The 17,392-nt window shown below is 52.5% G+C and overlaps 1 protein-coding gene and 1 long non-coding RNA gene across 4 annotated transcripts; one reads left to right on the top strand and one right to left on the bottom strand.

Moving 5' to 3' along the window:
* Window positions 1–2,341: 2,341 nt before the first annotated feature.
* Window positions 2,342–17,321, bottom strand: BCAT2 (branched chain amino acid transaminase 2). 3 transcript variants are annotated; one of them, XM_082437444.1, is made up of 11 exons: window positions 17,298–17,321; window positions 12,936–13,010; window positions 12,405–12,608; window positions 6,410–6,520; window positions 6,213–6,332; window positions 5,893–6,056; window positions 4,328–4,470; window positions 4,073–4,158; window positions 3,688–3,828; window positions 3,538–3,612; window positions 2,342–2,754 (listed from the first exon to the last, which is right to left on the bottom strand). In XM_082437444.1, the coding sequence occupies exons 3-11, from the start codon at window positions 12,585–12,587 to the stop codon at window positions 2,716–2,718; spliced, it is 1,062 nt and encodes a 353-aa protein (XP_082293570.1). In that variant the 5' UTR covers window positions 12,588–12,608; window positions 12,936–13,010; window positions 17,298–17,321; the 3' UTR covers window positions 2,342–2,715. The 3 variants fall into 3 exon arrangements, with proteins under 3 accessions (XP_082293570.1, XP_082293569.1, XP_082293571.1); XM_082437443.1 differs by lacking the exon at window positions 17,298–17,321 and adding an exon at window positions 16,473–17,051; XM_082437445.1 differs by lacking the exon at window positions 17,298–17,321 and adding an exon at window positions 16,285–16,360.
* LOC309648640 lies at window positions 13,018–16,278 on the top strand. The gene is made up of 3 exons (XR_014256739.1): window positions 13,018–13,393; window positions 14,422–14,542; window positions 15,881–16,278. It is a non-coding gene; the product is annotated as an uncharacterized lncRNA (long non-coding RNA).
* Window positions 17,322–17,392: the final 71 nt, after the last annotated feature.

Below are 17,392 nucleotides of genomic sequence, written 5' to 3'. Positions count from 1 at the left end.
CCCAGACTCTTGCATCTTCCCATACATAGAAAAGTGTGGGAGTTCCCTGGTGGCCTAATGGTTAGGATTCCGGGCTTTTACTGCCGTGGGCCAGGTTCAATCCCTGGTTGGGGATCTGAGATCCTGCAAGCCAGCATGGCTGGGCAAAACAAAAACAAAAACAAGGCACTAAATTCCTTAACTTGAGGTAGCTGGGTTTCTTTTTTTTTTTTTAAGATTTTTTTTGATGTGGACCATTTTTAAAGTCTTCATTGAATTTGTTACAATATTGCTTCAGCTTTATGTTTTGGTTTTTTGGCCACAAGCCATGTGGGATCTTAGCTCCCTGACCAGGGATCGAACCCGCACCCCCTGCATTGGAAGGCAAAGTTGTTACCGAATCCAAGCTCGCTCTGCTCGCCCCACGACAGGCCAATAAATCGGAGACGAGGTGTTGAGGCAAAGAATAACAACTTAATTCAGAAAGCTGGCAGACTGAGAAGGTGGCAGACTAGTGTCTCAAAATAACCATCTTATTGGGGTCTGAATGCCAGTTTCTTTTATAGAACAGAGATGGGGAGGGGGTGAGGAAGTAAAGTAAAAAGGCCATTCATTTGGCCTGGCTCGGCCAGCCTGGGGAGGGGATGTATTAATTTCTTTCCTGCAGCCACTCACAGGTGGGCAGGGTCAGGTTGTCTCCCTGTGAGCTGAACAAAGGCACTTTAGTCTAACATTCAGGCAGAGGGGCCGGGTTCCCTGAGGCAGGCCATTATGTATGATTACAATAACAAAAGCAACGAAAAGCAAAGGTCAAAGTCAAAGAAACAGATCCAAAGTGGAGTCAAAATTGACTCTTCCCTGTTACAAAGTCTTAACTACTGGACTTCCAGGGAAGTCCCTGGTTTTCTTTAATTAACAGTAATCTTTTGGTGTTCTGACTACCCCGTCTTCGTTGCAAAAACTCCTATATATCCTGGCTCCCCACACCCCCTTGCCTCTTCAGAGCAGTATCTTAGAGCGATCTAAGATGCTGTGTCTCTGGCTTAAGTCCCCAGTTTTGTCTGCCAAATAAAACATAATTCTCAACTTTTAGTTTGCATATTTTTTTCCCCAGGCAACAGCTACTTACCCCTTCCTGATCATTCCCTTAGGATTCAAATCTAAGATAAAAATCTGGCCTAGGTCTTCATTTGGGACCAAGTCACCGGCCAGCAACCCAACTGGCTACTAGAATCAGGGATTCTCCCTGGATGCAGTCAGCTCTGGCCATCCGGAGATACACGGAAGCAAAGAAGCTTTTGACTGCAAGTCACACACACACACACACACACACACAAGTACAACTGCAAATAACAAAAGATAAAGGACCTGACAAAAGTGACTTACATGGGTTTTTGTTTTGGCTTTTTTTTTTTTAACAAAACAATCCAGAAATCAGACATTTCCCAGTTGGAGGAGCTGGGTCTTCTCTTCGTGCTTTGCCACTTTCAGTGTGCGGGCCTTGGCACTCTTGGCCAAGAAATGGCTGCAGCAGCTCCAAGCATCACACTTGCAGGTAATCCCAGACAAAGCAGGTAGAGAAGAAAAGAAGAGGTAGCCCTTCTGCAGTGTTTCATCGAGGGAAGACAGCTTTCCCAGAGGCCTCCAGGCAAATTTCCCCCTGTGTCCCCTTGGCCTGTGGCCTTCCCTTGAGCAACGATTGACAAAAGGGAATGAGGGGGTGTGGCATTGGTTGGCTGCTGCCCCCAAAATCAGAATTCTAGTCCCAAAGTTGATGGCTGCCGGACAGGCCACAGACAGAGTCTGCCCAATAGTCCCACGGGGTCTCCCTCCAACAAACTGGATCAGAGGTCAGGTGGCAGACCCCAGGTTACACACCAAGCAGATAACAGAGGCAGGTTTGAAGCCAGATCTGCAACCAGTTATACCTGGTCCTGCAGGGGAGGCTCTGGGTGTAGAAACACCCCTTCTGGGTCAAACTGGAGGCCAGGAGAAGGGTCCAGGCAGGAGACAAGTTCTGAGCTGAAGCCAAGAAGAGACAGGGCAGAGTCTGGGGAAAGAGGACAGGGCTGGGGACTCATGGGCTTTGGGGGAAGGGGTACAGTGCTGAGGGGTCTGGCCTAGTGACTGGAATATACTAGGGGGCTGTCCCCAAGATGCGGCAGCAGGGGAGGCACGGCTTAGTGGGGGAAGATGCTAAGCTCAGTGTGTGAGGTAGTGGAAAAATCTCTCCCGTCAGAGAAACCGCCAGGACACTGGGGGCTTGGATTTCTGGGCCCTTGAAAATGAAATGGGCTGAACGCGGGGATTCCTGGTTAAGGCCCTAGAGTCCCTGAGTTGCATCATTGGAGATGACACCTAATGGCTTGTTCTTTGGCATTTTATTTCAAAATTGCAGCTAGGAAAAAAAATCAACGGCAGCACCGGTTGATCCGGCCTGAAAACGGAGATGCAGAGTCCGAGTCAAGGTGTATCCTTGACCCAACAACACGGAGCAGCGGGGAGTCCTGGTCCCCAAGGCCTGAGTGGCAGGGCTAGGGGCCAAGACGCCTGGGTCGGGCCCTTATGGCTTTGGGAGTGTAACGTGGGGGCACCGGAAACCCAGGCGTCCCGGCCCGCCGCCTTTTATTTCATATTGCACTTCAGGTGAATCACTGGTACGGAGGCGAAGGTCCAACAGGGACTGGATGCTACAGGTCGGTGGATCCGTGGAGCGGTCCGGCACAGCCCGCAGCATCACACAGGCAGCATCCACTCGTGGGCTTTTGTTCCATACTGCGGGATAACACAGGCGGAGGTGAGAGGAAGCCACACTACAACTCCCAGCAGGCCCTGCGGCGTCCCAGGCTGAGTGCTGGCGAAGTTGCGCCCCAGGACCTCATGGGAAGTGTAGTCCACTTCCCAGAAGCCCACCAACAATCACGGGGAGGGGGAGTCGTGGCAAGGATGGCGCAGAGGCTCACGGGAGATGTAGTTCTGCAAAGAGGAGTTCTTGTAAGACCCTGAAGGCTCTGGGAAAAAGTCGTTTTCAGCTGAGTCAAGAGGTGTAGTTCTAGGTCCGGATGCACCGGAGTTTACAGACGCTCACACGAGTGCCAAGAAAGGCAAGATACCTCGGTCCAGACGAATGAAGATACCTCCAGAGGCTTATGAGAGGAAACATTCCTAGGCCACAGAGGGGGCCACGGTCCAGAGGCTTGTAGGAGCAAGATTTTTCAGGCCAGAGGAGTAGCCCAGGGCTCCTGGGGATCCTTGGGGATCCGACCTCAGTGGCCAGAAGGCTGGCTTAAGCTCCCAGAAGCTCATGGGATGGGGATTTCTCAAGCCAGGGCTCCAGAGGCGCACAGAAAAGGATCATTTAGCCCCAAGAAGTGTGCTAGGCCACAGAGGCTCAAGGAAAGCAAACTCAATCCCGGGCCCAGAGGCTGATGGGAGGAGCCATTATCAGCCTGTGGGACTATGGGGGAGGGGGAGGGGAGCCTCAGTCCAGAGGCTCACGGGACGTGAATTTCTCTGCGGAACAAGCATGCAGCCCATTTCCCAGCAAGTGCACCTCACCTGGATCGCCTTCAGCTCCTTGTGGAAGCGGAGGATAAGCTCAGGCCCGTTTTCCATGGTGGGAATGTGGAGGTGCTGGGGAAGAAAGGGCCATGAGGAGGTGTCCCTCCCCCTTCTTCTCTCTCATGGCCAAGGGCAGCCCTTCCTCACCTTGCCTTGGTACAGGATTCGGTGCACAGGGCAGACCTGGCAAGCGGTGCCTGAACCAAAGACCTCTCGAACCCGGCCGTCCTCCAGCGCCTGCAGGAACTCCTTCATGGTGATCTTACGCTCTGCCACCCGGAACTCACCCTGCGAGGCAAGACACAGATACGTCTGAGCCCGGTGGGCTGCCCTGCTGCAGAGCCCTGTCGCTCCCTCTGTAAGGACAGTGAGAACGACAGAGTCCCCCCCTCCGCCCCGTCCCGCCGGGGGGGCGGGGGAGGGAAGACATGCCATTGTGCCCCAGCTCCCCTTGACCGCCCCTCCCATACTCTGGCCCCCCAACCTAGCAGTACCCCAGCACGCCAGCCACCCAAAGACACCGTGCCCTCACCCAGGTCCGAGCCAGGTCCAGCAGACTCTGTCGAACTACTCCAGGCAGGATGACACCGTCCAGTGGGGGGGTCACCAGTTCCAGCGCTGGGTCAGGTGTGCGAGATGGGGGCGTTACCTCACACCCTCAGGCACACCCTCCCATCCTCTTAGGAGCCACCCCACCCACCCCTAACCCCTGAGACCTGCAATCCACTAAGCGTTCTGCTCCCACCCACTTCTGCCAGGGCTGGGCTTGGGTCATGGGTGGGCTCACCCCCATCCTCGTGGGTCCAGAAGACGAAGATGTTCATGGTGCCCACCTCAGTGAGCTGGTGGTCAGGCCCGTACAGCCACAGGACCTGTTCACACCCCTTCTTTTGGGCCTCCTGCTGCACAAACACGGTGGGCCCGTAATTCCTGTTGGACGGCAACACGGTGGACCAGGGTGAGGCACTCCCATCCTCCCCCAGCGTGGCCGACATGGGTCCTTCCCGACAAGGGCTGACCCTGCTCCTCCCCCACTCACAGCCCTTCCATGGCTCCCTAGTGGCCCCAGGACAGAACCCCTGGCCAGTAGCCCGGGGTCAAGGCTCTCAATCGCCCCTCCTCCATCTCTCCCCTCTCCAGATCACAAATGCACCACTGTTTCCTCTGCAGATCAACCTCCTCACCCAGTTTCTCAACTGACCAAATCCCCCAATGTCCCTCAAAACCACCTGTGATGTCACCTCCTCTGAGAGGCGTTACTGAACCTCCAGGATGGGTTTCAGGCCTCCTCTGGGTTCTCCCAGTAAACTGGGCCACCTCTGTGTTTTCCCATATCGCCCTGTTTTAACACTCACTGTCTCTCACCCAGAGCGGACCTCACCCCTTGCCTGTTCACAAGCCTCCCATGGCTCCCCACTGCCTCTGGGACAAGATCCCAGCCCTTCAGTCCAGTGTTCAGGGCTGGGCCTGGTCTGGGACTACCTGTTAAGCCTTTTGCAAAAACCAGACTCATTTTTCCTTCCCTGACTCTGCCCCTCCTCCCTGCCCCCACACATGTGTTCCGAGGATTAGAAATTGTTTACCATTTTTGTATCCAGGAAACCATCTCCTCTGTACCCATCAGACCTCCTCTGTGAAGACTTTCACAATGTCCCGGTCACCTCCACCAGAGTACATGCTGCCCCAGATATTGGGGCTCCCACCAGCCTGGGAGCCCCTGGAGGGAGGGCAGGGCCCAGATCTGATTCATCTGTGTCCCCCAGCTTCACCCAGCATAGGGCCTGGCCCTCAGGAGACCTCACAAGATGTATTTTGAAAGGACCCAAATGAACTCCCAGCTGGGGCCACACTTGCTGTCCCAACACACCCTTACGCCGCCCTCTGCCTTATCCCCATCCTAAGTCTCCTTGCCCTGCTGAGCCAAGGACCCTGGAAAGACAGATGTACACAGAAAGTCCACACACAGGGTGACAGGTGCTGGAGCCCCAGGGAACTATGGGAGCTGGCGGAGCCTGGGTTTTCAGGGGAGGCTACCTGGAGGAGAGACCAGTGAGCTAAGTGTAAACTTCATTTCTCGAGACTTCCCTGAGGGCCAGTCCGAGTCTCTCCACTTACCTCCACCCAACCCCTTCCAGTCTCTGGGCCGATTTGTCCAGCACTTAGCACACACCCTGGTACCCGCCCCTCCATCCCCGCACCACGATGCCAATGACAGTACACCCCAACATGCAAGCACAGCGGTCCCCAGCCACGTGAAACAGGACGAGAAGGCCGGTGGACATCCAAAGACACACCTGTGTCTCTGACACCCAGTGCCCCAGACCCGCGGGCGGGGGGCGAGGGACTACTTACCCCCCCAGCTTGCAGTCACCGACCCCACCCACCCAGGCCCGGATGAATGATGGGTCGGCCAGGAGAGAGACGGGGCTCAAGGCATCTCCAGGGAAGTACGCGCCCACCGGGCAGAGAATGACGAACAGGAGGGCTCGCGTGGGCTTGCCGACACCTAGCGAGGGCTGAGATGGGCAGAAGCGGGCATCAGGGATCCAGGAGTCCAGGCCCCCGGCCGCTCCCCTGACCCACGTCTGGGTCCCCAGCCCTCTCCTTCAGGAATGCACCCCTCCCCCAAGCGTGGCTCCCCACCCCACCCCAAGCCCTGGGAGCCAGCCCACCTCGTTCCCAATTAACACAGGCCGCACATAGAGGCTGGTGCCGGAGCTGTCGGGAACCCAGGCCTTGTCCACTTCCACCAGCCGGCGGATGCACTGGAGCAATTCGACCTTGTCAAAACCCTGGGCGGGATGAAGACGAGTCAGGGGGCCCTCGCGACCCTGGACCCAGCCCGCCGCTCCCCCTCCCACCCGCTCACCGGGAGGCAGAGGCGCAGGGCCGAGCGCAGCATCCGGTCCATGTTGAGCCAAGGTCGGAAGAGGCGCACGCACTGGTCCCTGCCTTTGAACGCCTTCATGCCTTCAAAGAGCTGCAGGGACAGGCAGGCGGGCGATCAGGGCTCGGGGACCAGCTCAGCCAGCCAGGGACAGAGGCCGATACACAGGGATACAGACACAGAAAAAGGCAGAGAGCGGCGGAAGAGACTAACCTACTAGCACAGAGAGGGGGGAAAAAAAGAGAGAGAAAAGAACCAGAAAGACCAAGAGAGGAGAGAGCAAAGGGCAGAGGCCAGAGAAAGCAGAACAGAGAGACCCAGAGCAGGGAGAATGCTTTGCTTAAACCCTTCCCATGTTATTAGGACTATTTCTCAAGAATGAGGATGATGTGGAAGTTACTTTCTTTTTAAAATTAATTATTATTATTATTTTTTTTTTTTTTTGGCCGCACCACAGGGCTTGTGGGAATCTTAGTTCCCCCACCAGGGATTGAACCCAGGCCCTCAACAGTGACAGCACGGAGTCTTTTTTTTTTTTTTTAATATTTATTTATTTGGCTGCACTGGGTCTTAGTTGTGGCACACAGGATATTTGTTGCAGTGTGCGGGATCTTTAGTTGCGGCATGCGGGATCTAGTTTGCTGACCAGGGATCGAACCCGTGCCCCCTGCATTGGGAGCGGGGAGTCTTAACCACTGGACCACCAGGGAAATCCCAGAAGTTACATTTTTAAAGAGCCTTTGTGGGGATTCAACATCACTAGTGATGTTCAACATCAGTAATTATTAGAGAAATGCAAATCAAAACTACAGTGAGGTACCACCTCACACCGGTCAGAATGGCCATCATTAAAAGGTCTACAAATAACCAGTGCCAGAGAGGGCGTGGAGAAAAGGGAACCCTCCTACACTGTTGGTGGGAATGTAAATTGGTGCAGCCACTATGGAAAACAGTATGGAAGTTCCTTAAAAAACTAAAAATAGAGTTACCGTATCATCCAGCTATCCAGACAAAACTCTAATTCGAAAAGATACGTGCCCCCCTATGTTCATAGCAGCACTGTTTACAATAGCCAAGACATGGAAGCAACCTAAATGTGCATCAACAAATGAATGGATAAAGAAGATGTGGTATATATATATATATATATATATATATATATATATATATATATATATATATATATATATATAAATATTACTCAGCCATAAAAAAGAATGAAATAATGCCATTTGCAGCAACATGGATAGACCTAGATATTATCATACTAAGTTAAGTAAGCCAGAAAGAGAAAGACAAATACCATATGGTATCATTTATACGTGGAATCTAAAATATGACACAAATGAACTTATCTACAAAACAGAAACAGACTCACAGACATAGAGAACAGACTTGTGATTGCCAGGGGGAGGGGGAGTGGGGGAGGGATGGATTGGGAGTTTGGGATTAGCAGATGCAAATATTATATATAAGAATGGATAAACAACAAGGTCCTACTGTATAGCACAGGGAACCATATTCAATACCCTGTAATAAACCATAATGGAAAAGAATATGGAAAACATATATATATATACATATATACATTAATATATAACCGAATCACTTTGCTGTACACAAGAAACTAACACAGCATTGTAAATCAGCTATACTTCAATAAAATTTAAAAAAATACCATGTCCAGGCATTCCCTGGCGGTCCAGTGGTTAGGACTCCACGCTCTCACTGCCGAGGCCCTGGGTTCAATCCCTGGTTGGGGAACTAAAATCCTACAAGCCACGTGGTGCGGCCAAACAACAACAAACAACGACAACAGCCAGGATTTGCTTCCAAATCATACAGAAAGGGTAAAGCGTTAGCGAAGTCCAGATGAAAGAAGATTGTGACCAACCAGTGCTAACTGATGAAGCAGGGGTTTGGGGGGATGGCGGAATTATTATTATACCTTTATGTTTTGAAATTTCTCATAATGAAAACTTTTTAAAAGAATAATTTTTAAAAGTTGGTCCCCACCCCCACGCTATTGTTCTCAGGAGAAAGCCCAAAACCTCCCCTTGGCCTTCCAGGCCCCACAAGGTCTGGCCTCTCTCATCCCCAGCCTCCTATACTCAACGACTACCGCTGCCTGCTGGGCCTCCGTTGCTGCCACCATGATGCAGCCTCACTCCCAGACAGGTCAGGGCACACTGATTCCTCCCCCATGGTTTCATTTTGCTTCTTTCATGTCTGTTTCACTAGAGACCCGAAGTGCCAGGGACAGGGACCAGACCTGAAGTGTCGCTAGAGAACCACCACTCCCAACCCCACTATGCCCAGGGCAGTGCTTGGCTCATAGTAGGCTTCTGTTGACTGAATGAATAGACGAATGAATAAAGAATGCAAAATTGGGCTTCCCTGGTGGCGCAGTGGCAGAGCATCCGCCTGCCAACGCAGGGGACACGGGTTCGAGCCCTGGTCTGGGAAGATCCCACATGCCGCGGAGCAGCTGGGCCCGTGAGCCACAACTACTGAGCCTGCGCGTCTGGAGCCTGTGCTCCGCAACTAGAGAGGCCGCGATAGTGAGAGACCCGCGCACCGCGATGAAGAGTGGCCCCCACTTGCCGGAACTAGAGAAAGCCCTCGCACAGAAACGAAGACCCAACACAGCCATAGATAAATAATAAAGAATGAGGATTAAAAATTTTTTTTAAAAATTAAAAAAAAATGCAAAATAAACGAGAATAGTCGGAATATTTTGGAAAAAATTTTAAAATAAGGGCAAGAGGTAGGAGGGGGCAGTAGCCTTATCAGATATTAAAACAGCTTATACACCTACAACACTTAAAACAAAGTGAACTGATATATGAATTGACAGATTGAACAATGGAAGAGACTAGAAAGTGCATTAGAGTGTAACTGAATCACTTTGCTGTACACCTGAAACCAACACAACATTGAAAACCAACTATATTTCAATAAAAATTTTAAAAACATGATTAATTCAGTTAAATGGTGCTGAACAACCAAATATCCATCTCTGGAAAAAAACAAAAATTAAGTTGGATCCCTATCTCATACTTCACATCAGGAAAAATTCCAGGTGGATTAAAGGTTTAAATGAAAAAAAATTTTTTAAACCATAAAAGCAACAGAAGAAAACAAAAGATGACCGTTTTATACTTTGAATTGGGGATGGTGTTCTAAATAAGACAAATCACAGAAACCAAAAAGAAAAGATTGATACATCTCACTGCATAAAAATAAAACGAACTGGGCAGAGACTTTCAACACATATCACAAATGGTTTAGCTAATATACAAAGTACTCCTACAAATAAACAAATATTGAAACCCACCCTGAGAGAAAAATCAGCCAAGAAAATGGACAGTTCACAGAAAGGAACTAAAAATGGCTCTTATGCTTGTGAAAAGATGGTCAACTTCATAATTAGGGGAAAAATGCAACTTAAAATTACTTTGAGGTACCTTTAAAACCACTTAGGAGATTGGAAGAGATCTAAAAGTTTGACAAGGGTCACCCAGGGTATGGGGAAAACAGGGCCGGCTGGTTAAGTGTGGAAATCGACACAACTTCTGTAGAGGTGGTTACGATTCAACATCTGTCACAATTACAAGCACACATACCCTTTGAGCCAACAGTTGCAGAAACTGAGAGGAGAGACACACTTGCTCTTAAGGAAGTGAGGTGTTTCCTGGTTTATTGTAATGCTGTTTATAATAGCACAAGACTGGAAACAACCTAAGTGTCCAACGATCGGGGACTGCCTAAACAAGGCGTTGTTAGGATGGAATACTACACAGCAGCAAAAAGGAGGAAAAAGCTCTTCAAGGGCTGCTCAAGAATCTCCAGGCTACATTAACAGAAGGAAGCAGGATGCCAAAGAGTGAGCGTACCATATGCTGACTTTTATGGGGGAAGAATGGAGTGAAACGGTTATACACATCCGTGTTGCCATTCGGAAAGCAGAACTCTGGAAGGACCCAGGCACTGGAACTGGGTGGGGGGGCTGCTTCAGGGAGGGCAGTGAGGTGGCTGGGGGGCTGGGGAGGTATATTTGTTCCCTCTTTTCTGAACTGTGTAAATATATGACTATATGACCCCTTTTTCAAAAGAGGTGTTTTTAATTGAAAAACACTCCAAGTAAAATTAAAAGTTTAAAAATATGGGGAGGAACTCCCTGGCGGTCCGGTGGTTAGGACTCGGCGCTTTCGTTGCTGGGGCCCCGGGTTCGATCCCTGGTCGGGGAACTAAGATCCTGCAAGCCGCGTGGCCAAATAAATAAATAAATAGATAAACAGATAAATAAATAAAAATAAAAATAAGGGGAGATAAGGACAGAAGGCAGATTAATGGTTGGCAGGTGCTGGGGTCAGGGGCTTGGGAAGTGACTCCTTGATGGGTGTGGGGTTTCTGTTTTGGATGATGAAAAAGCTCTGGAATTAGAGAGTGGAAATGCTCTCTGCCCAACATGGGTAATGTACTAAACGCCACTGAACTGTAGACTTTCAAATGGTTAAAGTGGTACATTTTATGTTATCTGTATTATTATGTATGTGCATTATTACCACGATAATAAAAAATAACAACACAAGTGGTTGGGTGTTATTCTACACAGTCCCCAGAGTCAGGATGACATGAGGATGTAATTTCCCGTGCCCTCAGCTGGCCTCAGGTCCCCAGGCGTCCTGTGTGAGAGGCATCACAAAGAACGTTATGTTTTGGATGCCAGGGCCTTAGTTCAACCCCTTCATCGGCACTCACTCTACTAAAGTAAAAGTACTGGGTCCCCAGCCGGAGAACATCCTGGCGTGTTGGGCTGAAAAGGGAGGTAAACAAATGGTGGTCTCCAAAAGCCACCTTCCTGGGGGGATCTGTGGACATGTCCTGACTGTCCCGTCCTTCGCATCTAACTGCTCTCCAAGCTGGGTCTCCTCTGCACAGAACTGATCGGTTCTAGTCAAATGTCCCGAGTAGGTGGGAAGAAGAACACTGTCAAAATTATGAAAGGAAAAGAAAAAAAAGGAAAACATCCCTAATGTCACAGAACCAAATGCCCTAAGGGACAAAACCTGCAAACCAGCTAGTAGAACTGCAACGTGTTCATTCAAATTTTGTCACAATTAAAGCTTCCACAGAAAGACCTTGCTTTCGGCCATAGCATGAAGTCTGAAACCAAATGCCTCTGGGTCTCTCCTCACGGGTCCCTCACCAAGTCCTGCAAAGTCGATCCTCATCCTGTGTCCCCGTATGGGGACAGTCCCGTGGTCTACATGGTCACCTGACTAAACCTCTGAGCACTGTCCTCGGCCCTCCCTGCTCTTCTCTCGCCCAACCGGCCAAATCCCTCGTGTCCCTGAATCTCTCCGCCCCTGAATCTCTTTGCCTCCTGGCCACCCCCCCAGCTCTGGACCGAGCGCATCCACCACATGGCCTGAGAGGGGTCTTTCTCTACCTGCTCCATGCCTGTTCGGAGCCCTCCAGGGCTCCCAATACCCTTGACAAGATCCCAGCTCCTCTGTGGTCCTGATGACATCTTCAGCCCTACCAGGCTCCAACCCCATGCTTCCCCCCAGACATGCTGGGCTCTTCTTTGTACTATGTCTGTACTGATGTCTCTTCTCCCTCTAAGAGCCTAAGCTCCCCTCTTTGCAGGAAAGACCCCACTTCCTGTCAAATTAGAGGTAGGGTGGGCATTCCTCCTCTGGTCTCCCACAATGCCTCGGCTGCCTCCATCTGAGCACAGATCCCACTGGGTGGGGTTTTCAAGCAAAGAAGCTGGGTCTGCTCATCTCGGGGAACCCTGCATCACCCAACACGGGGCCTGGAACATGAAAAGCCTCAGAAAACGGATGAGGAGTGCACGGAAATGAGAAACACACAAAAAGCAAACCCAGGGAGGTAAACCCAGCAAGAGACACAGCAAGAGGGAAGAGATGCGGAGAGAGATGGGGATGGAGGGCAGCCGCCCTGCCACCTGCAGGGAGTAGTGGAGAGCGGAGCAGGCCGGGTGCAGTGTGAGGTTCTGGAAGGGCTGGATTCGGGGTTGGCCCCAGCCCTTCTCCCGGTTCCATTCCACCATCAGCATGTGGTCGGTGAATGTCTTGCCGAACAGCAGGGGCTTGCTGGGGTCAGGCTTCTTATGAGGCTCCTGTGTCATCTCCAGCTGCAGGTCTGCAGCCTGAGAAAAGACAGGTGTCCTGGAATCCAACCACAACCTCCAATCTAAAAAACTGAAAACTTAGCCCCACGAATCCCTGGGGCTAAGACCCAGTGAGAAGAGGGAACTGTAGCCCCAGAGGCTTCTGGGACATGTGGTTTCTTCTCTTTCCCACGGCCTGATGGCGGGCAATTAGGCTACCCCATTGCCACCCACCTTCACCTTTGGACCTTGGACCTTTTGGAGATGCCCAAATCCAGCCCCCAGCCCTTGCCTCCCTCAGACCCAGTGGTCCAGGCTCCCAGCCCCTCTTCCTTGAGATCCAAAAGTATAGTCCCCTCCTGTCACCTTGAAGCTGGATGAGTCATATCTTCTGGGACCACACAGAAGCCAAGGGACAGGGAGAAGTTTTCGGGTCCAAATCTGGGGGTGGGGACAGAAGTAAGAAAGGTGGTGAGGCCAGCAGACAGAGAGGGCAGGGGCCCCTGGCACCATCTTTGCCACCTCCTGCACTTGGCAGGTCCCTCCGGCTGGCTCTGTCCCAGGCCCAGTACATTCTAGATAGGGCACGTGGCCCTGGCCAAGTCCCTTCCCCCGTGCTGATCAGCATGTAGCAGGAGGAAATCCCAAAGGAGGCCAAGTCCCCTCCCTACCCCCACGAGGGCCATCCGATAAAGGGCTGAATCAGCTCCCATCCCTTCCTCCATGCTGGGGCAAAGTCAAACACAGGCGCCTCCTACCACAGGGAACTTTAGCCCCAGCCCTGAGACCAGATCAGACAGAGGACGACACAGGAAGGTGTGCAGGTACGTGAAGGCCTCCCCGGGGGACCCAAATCCTGAAAAGAGTTAGAGAAGTGATGGGCCTATAGGTCATGCTTCCCCAGGACCCAGGAGCAGGGCCCCCAGGCCTCTCCCCCTTCAGAGCCAGGATTCCAGGCCCCCAGCCTGATCCTCCCTTAGATCCAGGATTCCAGAACCCCAGTCCCTCCTCCCTCAGACCCAGGATCCAGGCCCCCAGTCCCTCCTCCCTCAGACCCAGGATCCAGATCCCCAGCCCCTCCTCCTTCAGACCCAGAATCCAGGCCCCCAGCCCCTCCCCCCTCAGCCCCAGGATCCAGACCCCCAGCCCCTCCTCCCTCAGACCCAGGATCCAGGCCCCCAGCCCCTCCCCCCTCAGCCCCAGGATCCAGACCCCCAGCCCCTCCTCCCTCAGATTCAGGATCCAGACCCCCAGCCCCTCCTCCCTCAGACCCAGGATCCAGGCCCCCCCCGCCCCTCCTCCCTCAGACCCAGGATCCAGGCCCCCAGCCCCTCCCCCCTCAGCCCCAGGATCCAGACCCCCAGCCCCTCCTCCCTCAGACCCAGGATCCAGGCCACCCCCGCCCCTCCTCCTTCAGACCCAGGATCCAGGCCCCCAGCCCCTCCTCCCTCAGACCCAGGATCCAGGCCCCCAGCCCCTCCCCCCTAGACCCAGGATCCAGGCCCCCAGCCCCTCCCCCCTAGACCCAGGATCCAGGCCCCCCCCGCCCCTCCTCCCTCAGACCCAGGAGTCCAAGTCCTTCTCTTTCAGGGTATTAGACCAACTGGGCTCAGCTTACCTGAAGCCCCAATCCCACACCCTGGACACCAGCAGTTCCAATTCCCTTCAGTTCCCAGGGCTGAGGGGCAGCCACATGGACCTGAGGACCACCCCGGTCATCAAGAGACACTGCTCAGATGAACACTTCCCTTGTGGTCCTGCCCGAGGCCAGCAGGGGAGAGCAGGTCTGGCTGTGTCCAGCAGGATGGCTTCTCCCCAGTGGTCTCTGACCTCATAATACTGCTTTCCCCAGCCTGGTGGTAAGGCAGTTGTGTCATGAGGTCTGGGGGAGACAGAACAGCCTAGCCTGCTCCTGCCCTGTGAGCTGGGGGAACTGAGAACAGATGTGAATGGCAGAAGTCACTGGTCAGTAGGTGAGTCATGAGGAGAGGGGGGCTGCGGAGTTGTAATGTCCTAAAGTCTAGGCCATGAAGTCTGAGGAGTGGTCCTGAATGGTATGGGGCCCAAGAGCTTCTGGGATGATCAGAGTGTGGGTGTGGGTCCTGGGCATGGCCTCTAGGTGGCGCTGTGTAGCCTGCCCAAGCCACTGGCCAGCTTCTTTCCAAGAGGGGACAGGACACCCACGGAATGGAGAAAATTGGGATATGCAGGGCGGAGGCAGCCAGCATGTGGGCAGGAAAGCAGCCCTCAGACTCAGAGGGAGGCCGAATGGGAAAAAATAGGGAAGCGCAAGAATGAGAAAGAGAGGCATGGAAATAGAAAACTTTAAAGAACAGAAATCAAGGCCAAGAGATGCCAAAATAGATATGATCATAAAGAGAGATCGAAACTGAGACAAGAGACAAGAGGGAGAGAAATTCAGACAAGGTAAAGCCCAGAGAAATCAAGAAAAAATAATGAAGGCAGGATAAACAGAAGCCATGAGAGAGGGAACAGGAAAAAGGAGAGAAACAGACCAAGACGCAACTTCAGGTGACAGCACGAAGTGAAAGGGAGACCTAGGGAAATGAGGAAACACTGGGAGAGACAGAGCAATGCCAACAGCTGGAGAGAAACGGTCTCAGTGATACTTGGAGACAGAGATATCCAGGAGAGACAGAGAGGAGAGGCAGAAAAAGACACCCACAAGGCAGAGAGAAGGTGCCAGGCACTGTTTCCAGATTATAAATCTGTACTGGCCATAAAGACCCTGTCACACTGGGAGAACCTGCCTTCATCCTCCCAGGACATTTTTCTGCGGGCAGGGGTCTCACTTCAGTTCAGGGAAGGTGCCCCACCAACTGATACCCCAAACCATGGGGGGAGGGAATTGGGCCCAAAGGAGATCTCAGATGATAGATGAGCCTTTGGGACAAAGAGTGTAAGGATTGGGGCTGAATCAGGAAATGAGAAATGGTTCGGAGTGTGGTGGGGTATGCACAGGGCAGGGCTCTGTAATATGATGGAACCTCCATTGACCCAGTCACAGCCCAGGGCTGACCTACCAACACAGCCCAGGAGTGTCATCATCAAAGCCTAGATCGTCCCAATCACAGCCCAGGCCTGTCTCAGTCATTGAGACTCAGAAAGTAAACATCTGTCCTGCTATCCATCAGGCTGGGATAAAAGTCCCAGATAAAGTCAGGTGCAAAGTTAACAGGAACCACTTCTCCCAACGTTATGCTACAGCTGTCAAGGGTTGTAAAGATCCCCTTCTTTCAGGTGTTATTGTTTTCTTCCTCACTGAGAAGTCCTGTTCTCTAAAATCACAGACTCTCGGAAGCTCTGCCTGTTGACATCCTATCAGTAATAATGGAGGGTACCACTCTCGCCTGGAGGATCTCCGTCACTGACAATGAGATGCTGCCTCGATTTCCAACCCAGGTGCAGAGTTTCAGATAAGGGGTTTCGGGGACACAACATTCTACTTCTATCTTTAGTTCCAAGAAAATAGGGCCTTGGGTCCAATTCCCAGTCCAGACCTGAGACTGAACTCTGTGCCTTCATCCTACTCCCACTCCAGAAGTTCTGGGCGCCTTATCCCGGCGCTCCCAAAGGCTGACTATTCCCTCCTAATCCATCCCGCCAACCCAACCCCATGCTTCTCCCATTACCGTCTCCTCCTCCATGTATCCTTCCTTATATGTCCCATCTGGGTCCCCTTCCCACCGATTACCTCTCTCCCTTCACCCCCTCTTAAAGCCTCGTGCTCCTTCCAAGGGGCCCCCTCCTCCTCGGCCCCGCAGCGGAACCCGAGTGCGGCAGGAGCGGCGCCGCGCCGGACTGGCCACCGGAGAGGGGTCCACCCGGAAGTGCGCCGCACCGCAGGGCTCCCTAGCCCCCGGCACTGGGCCGCGAACCCACCTGCCTCAACGCCGCTGCAGCCATGGTCTGTGAGGCAGGTATCTGTGCCCGCCCAGGGCGCGGCCCAGGAGAAAGACGTTCCTGCCCCGCCCCGCTCACGCCTCCTCCCGTGGGATGGCTGCCCGCCTACCACCAAAGGCCGGCCTGGCCTTCCCCGTTACAGGGCGCCCGCGGGGAGCTGGGCCCTGCTGCAGAGCGCATGCGCTGGAACCCGCGAGGCGAAAGGAGTACGTGGAAATACACCCTCCTCCCAGCCCCCACGCTAGAGCGTGCATTCAAAGGTTTTCAAAAATGCATTTCAGTAAGTACAGTACTGTTGTGGAGCGCTGAAGAGGATAAGCAACCCGAGGGAAAAGAGGGGAAAGGCAAGGAGCAGAAACCTTCACATACCACGATTCTTGGTGAAAAGCAAAAGCACACTATAAATGTCGGTGGGCGCAGATATTATGTAAAAATGCACCGTTAAAGGGAAAGGACTCTGAAGAGGGTGGCAGGTAGGGATGAAGGGGGAGCTTCACTCTGTCCAGATACTTCCCTGTTTGAATATAGGTTTTCTTTCCAACGAGAAGATATATGTGTATTCTTTGTAACTTTTTGAGGTATAAACACACACTCGGTTCACCATGCCTCCTTCCAGCTCCCTTCATCAGTGACACCCGAAAATTTTCAATCCCCCAGTTCATCAATGAGCTTCAATGAGCAGCCCGCAGAGCAGGATTTCCTGGTTACTCCCCTTCAAGAGTGTCTCCCCAACTTCATGACCCCCAGAGGCAGAGTTAGACGATTACAGTCCCTCAGGATCCCTCTAATCGCTAGCATTCAAACCTGCACCAGTGCCCCCTACATCGTGCTCCGCGGTCACTGTGCCCCCCAAACCTTCCGTGATCAGAGTTCCCCCAACTCCTGCATCCAGGTTACTG

The sequence above is a fragment of the Balaenoptera physalus genome (genome assembly GCF_965194825.1).
Source record: "Balaenoptera physalus genome assembly, chromosome: 19".
Classification (NCBI taxonomy): domain Eukaryota; kingdom Metazoa; phylum Chordata; class Mammalia; order Artiodactyla; family Balaenopteridae; genus Balaenoptera; species Balaenoptera physalus.
The sequence above is the reverse complement of the archived record's forward strand: the minus strand, read 5'-3'. Positions and strand labels throughout refer to the sequence as shown.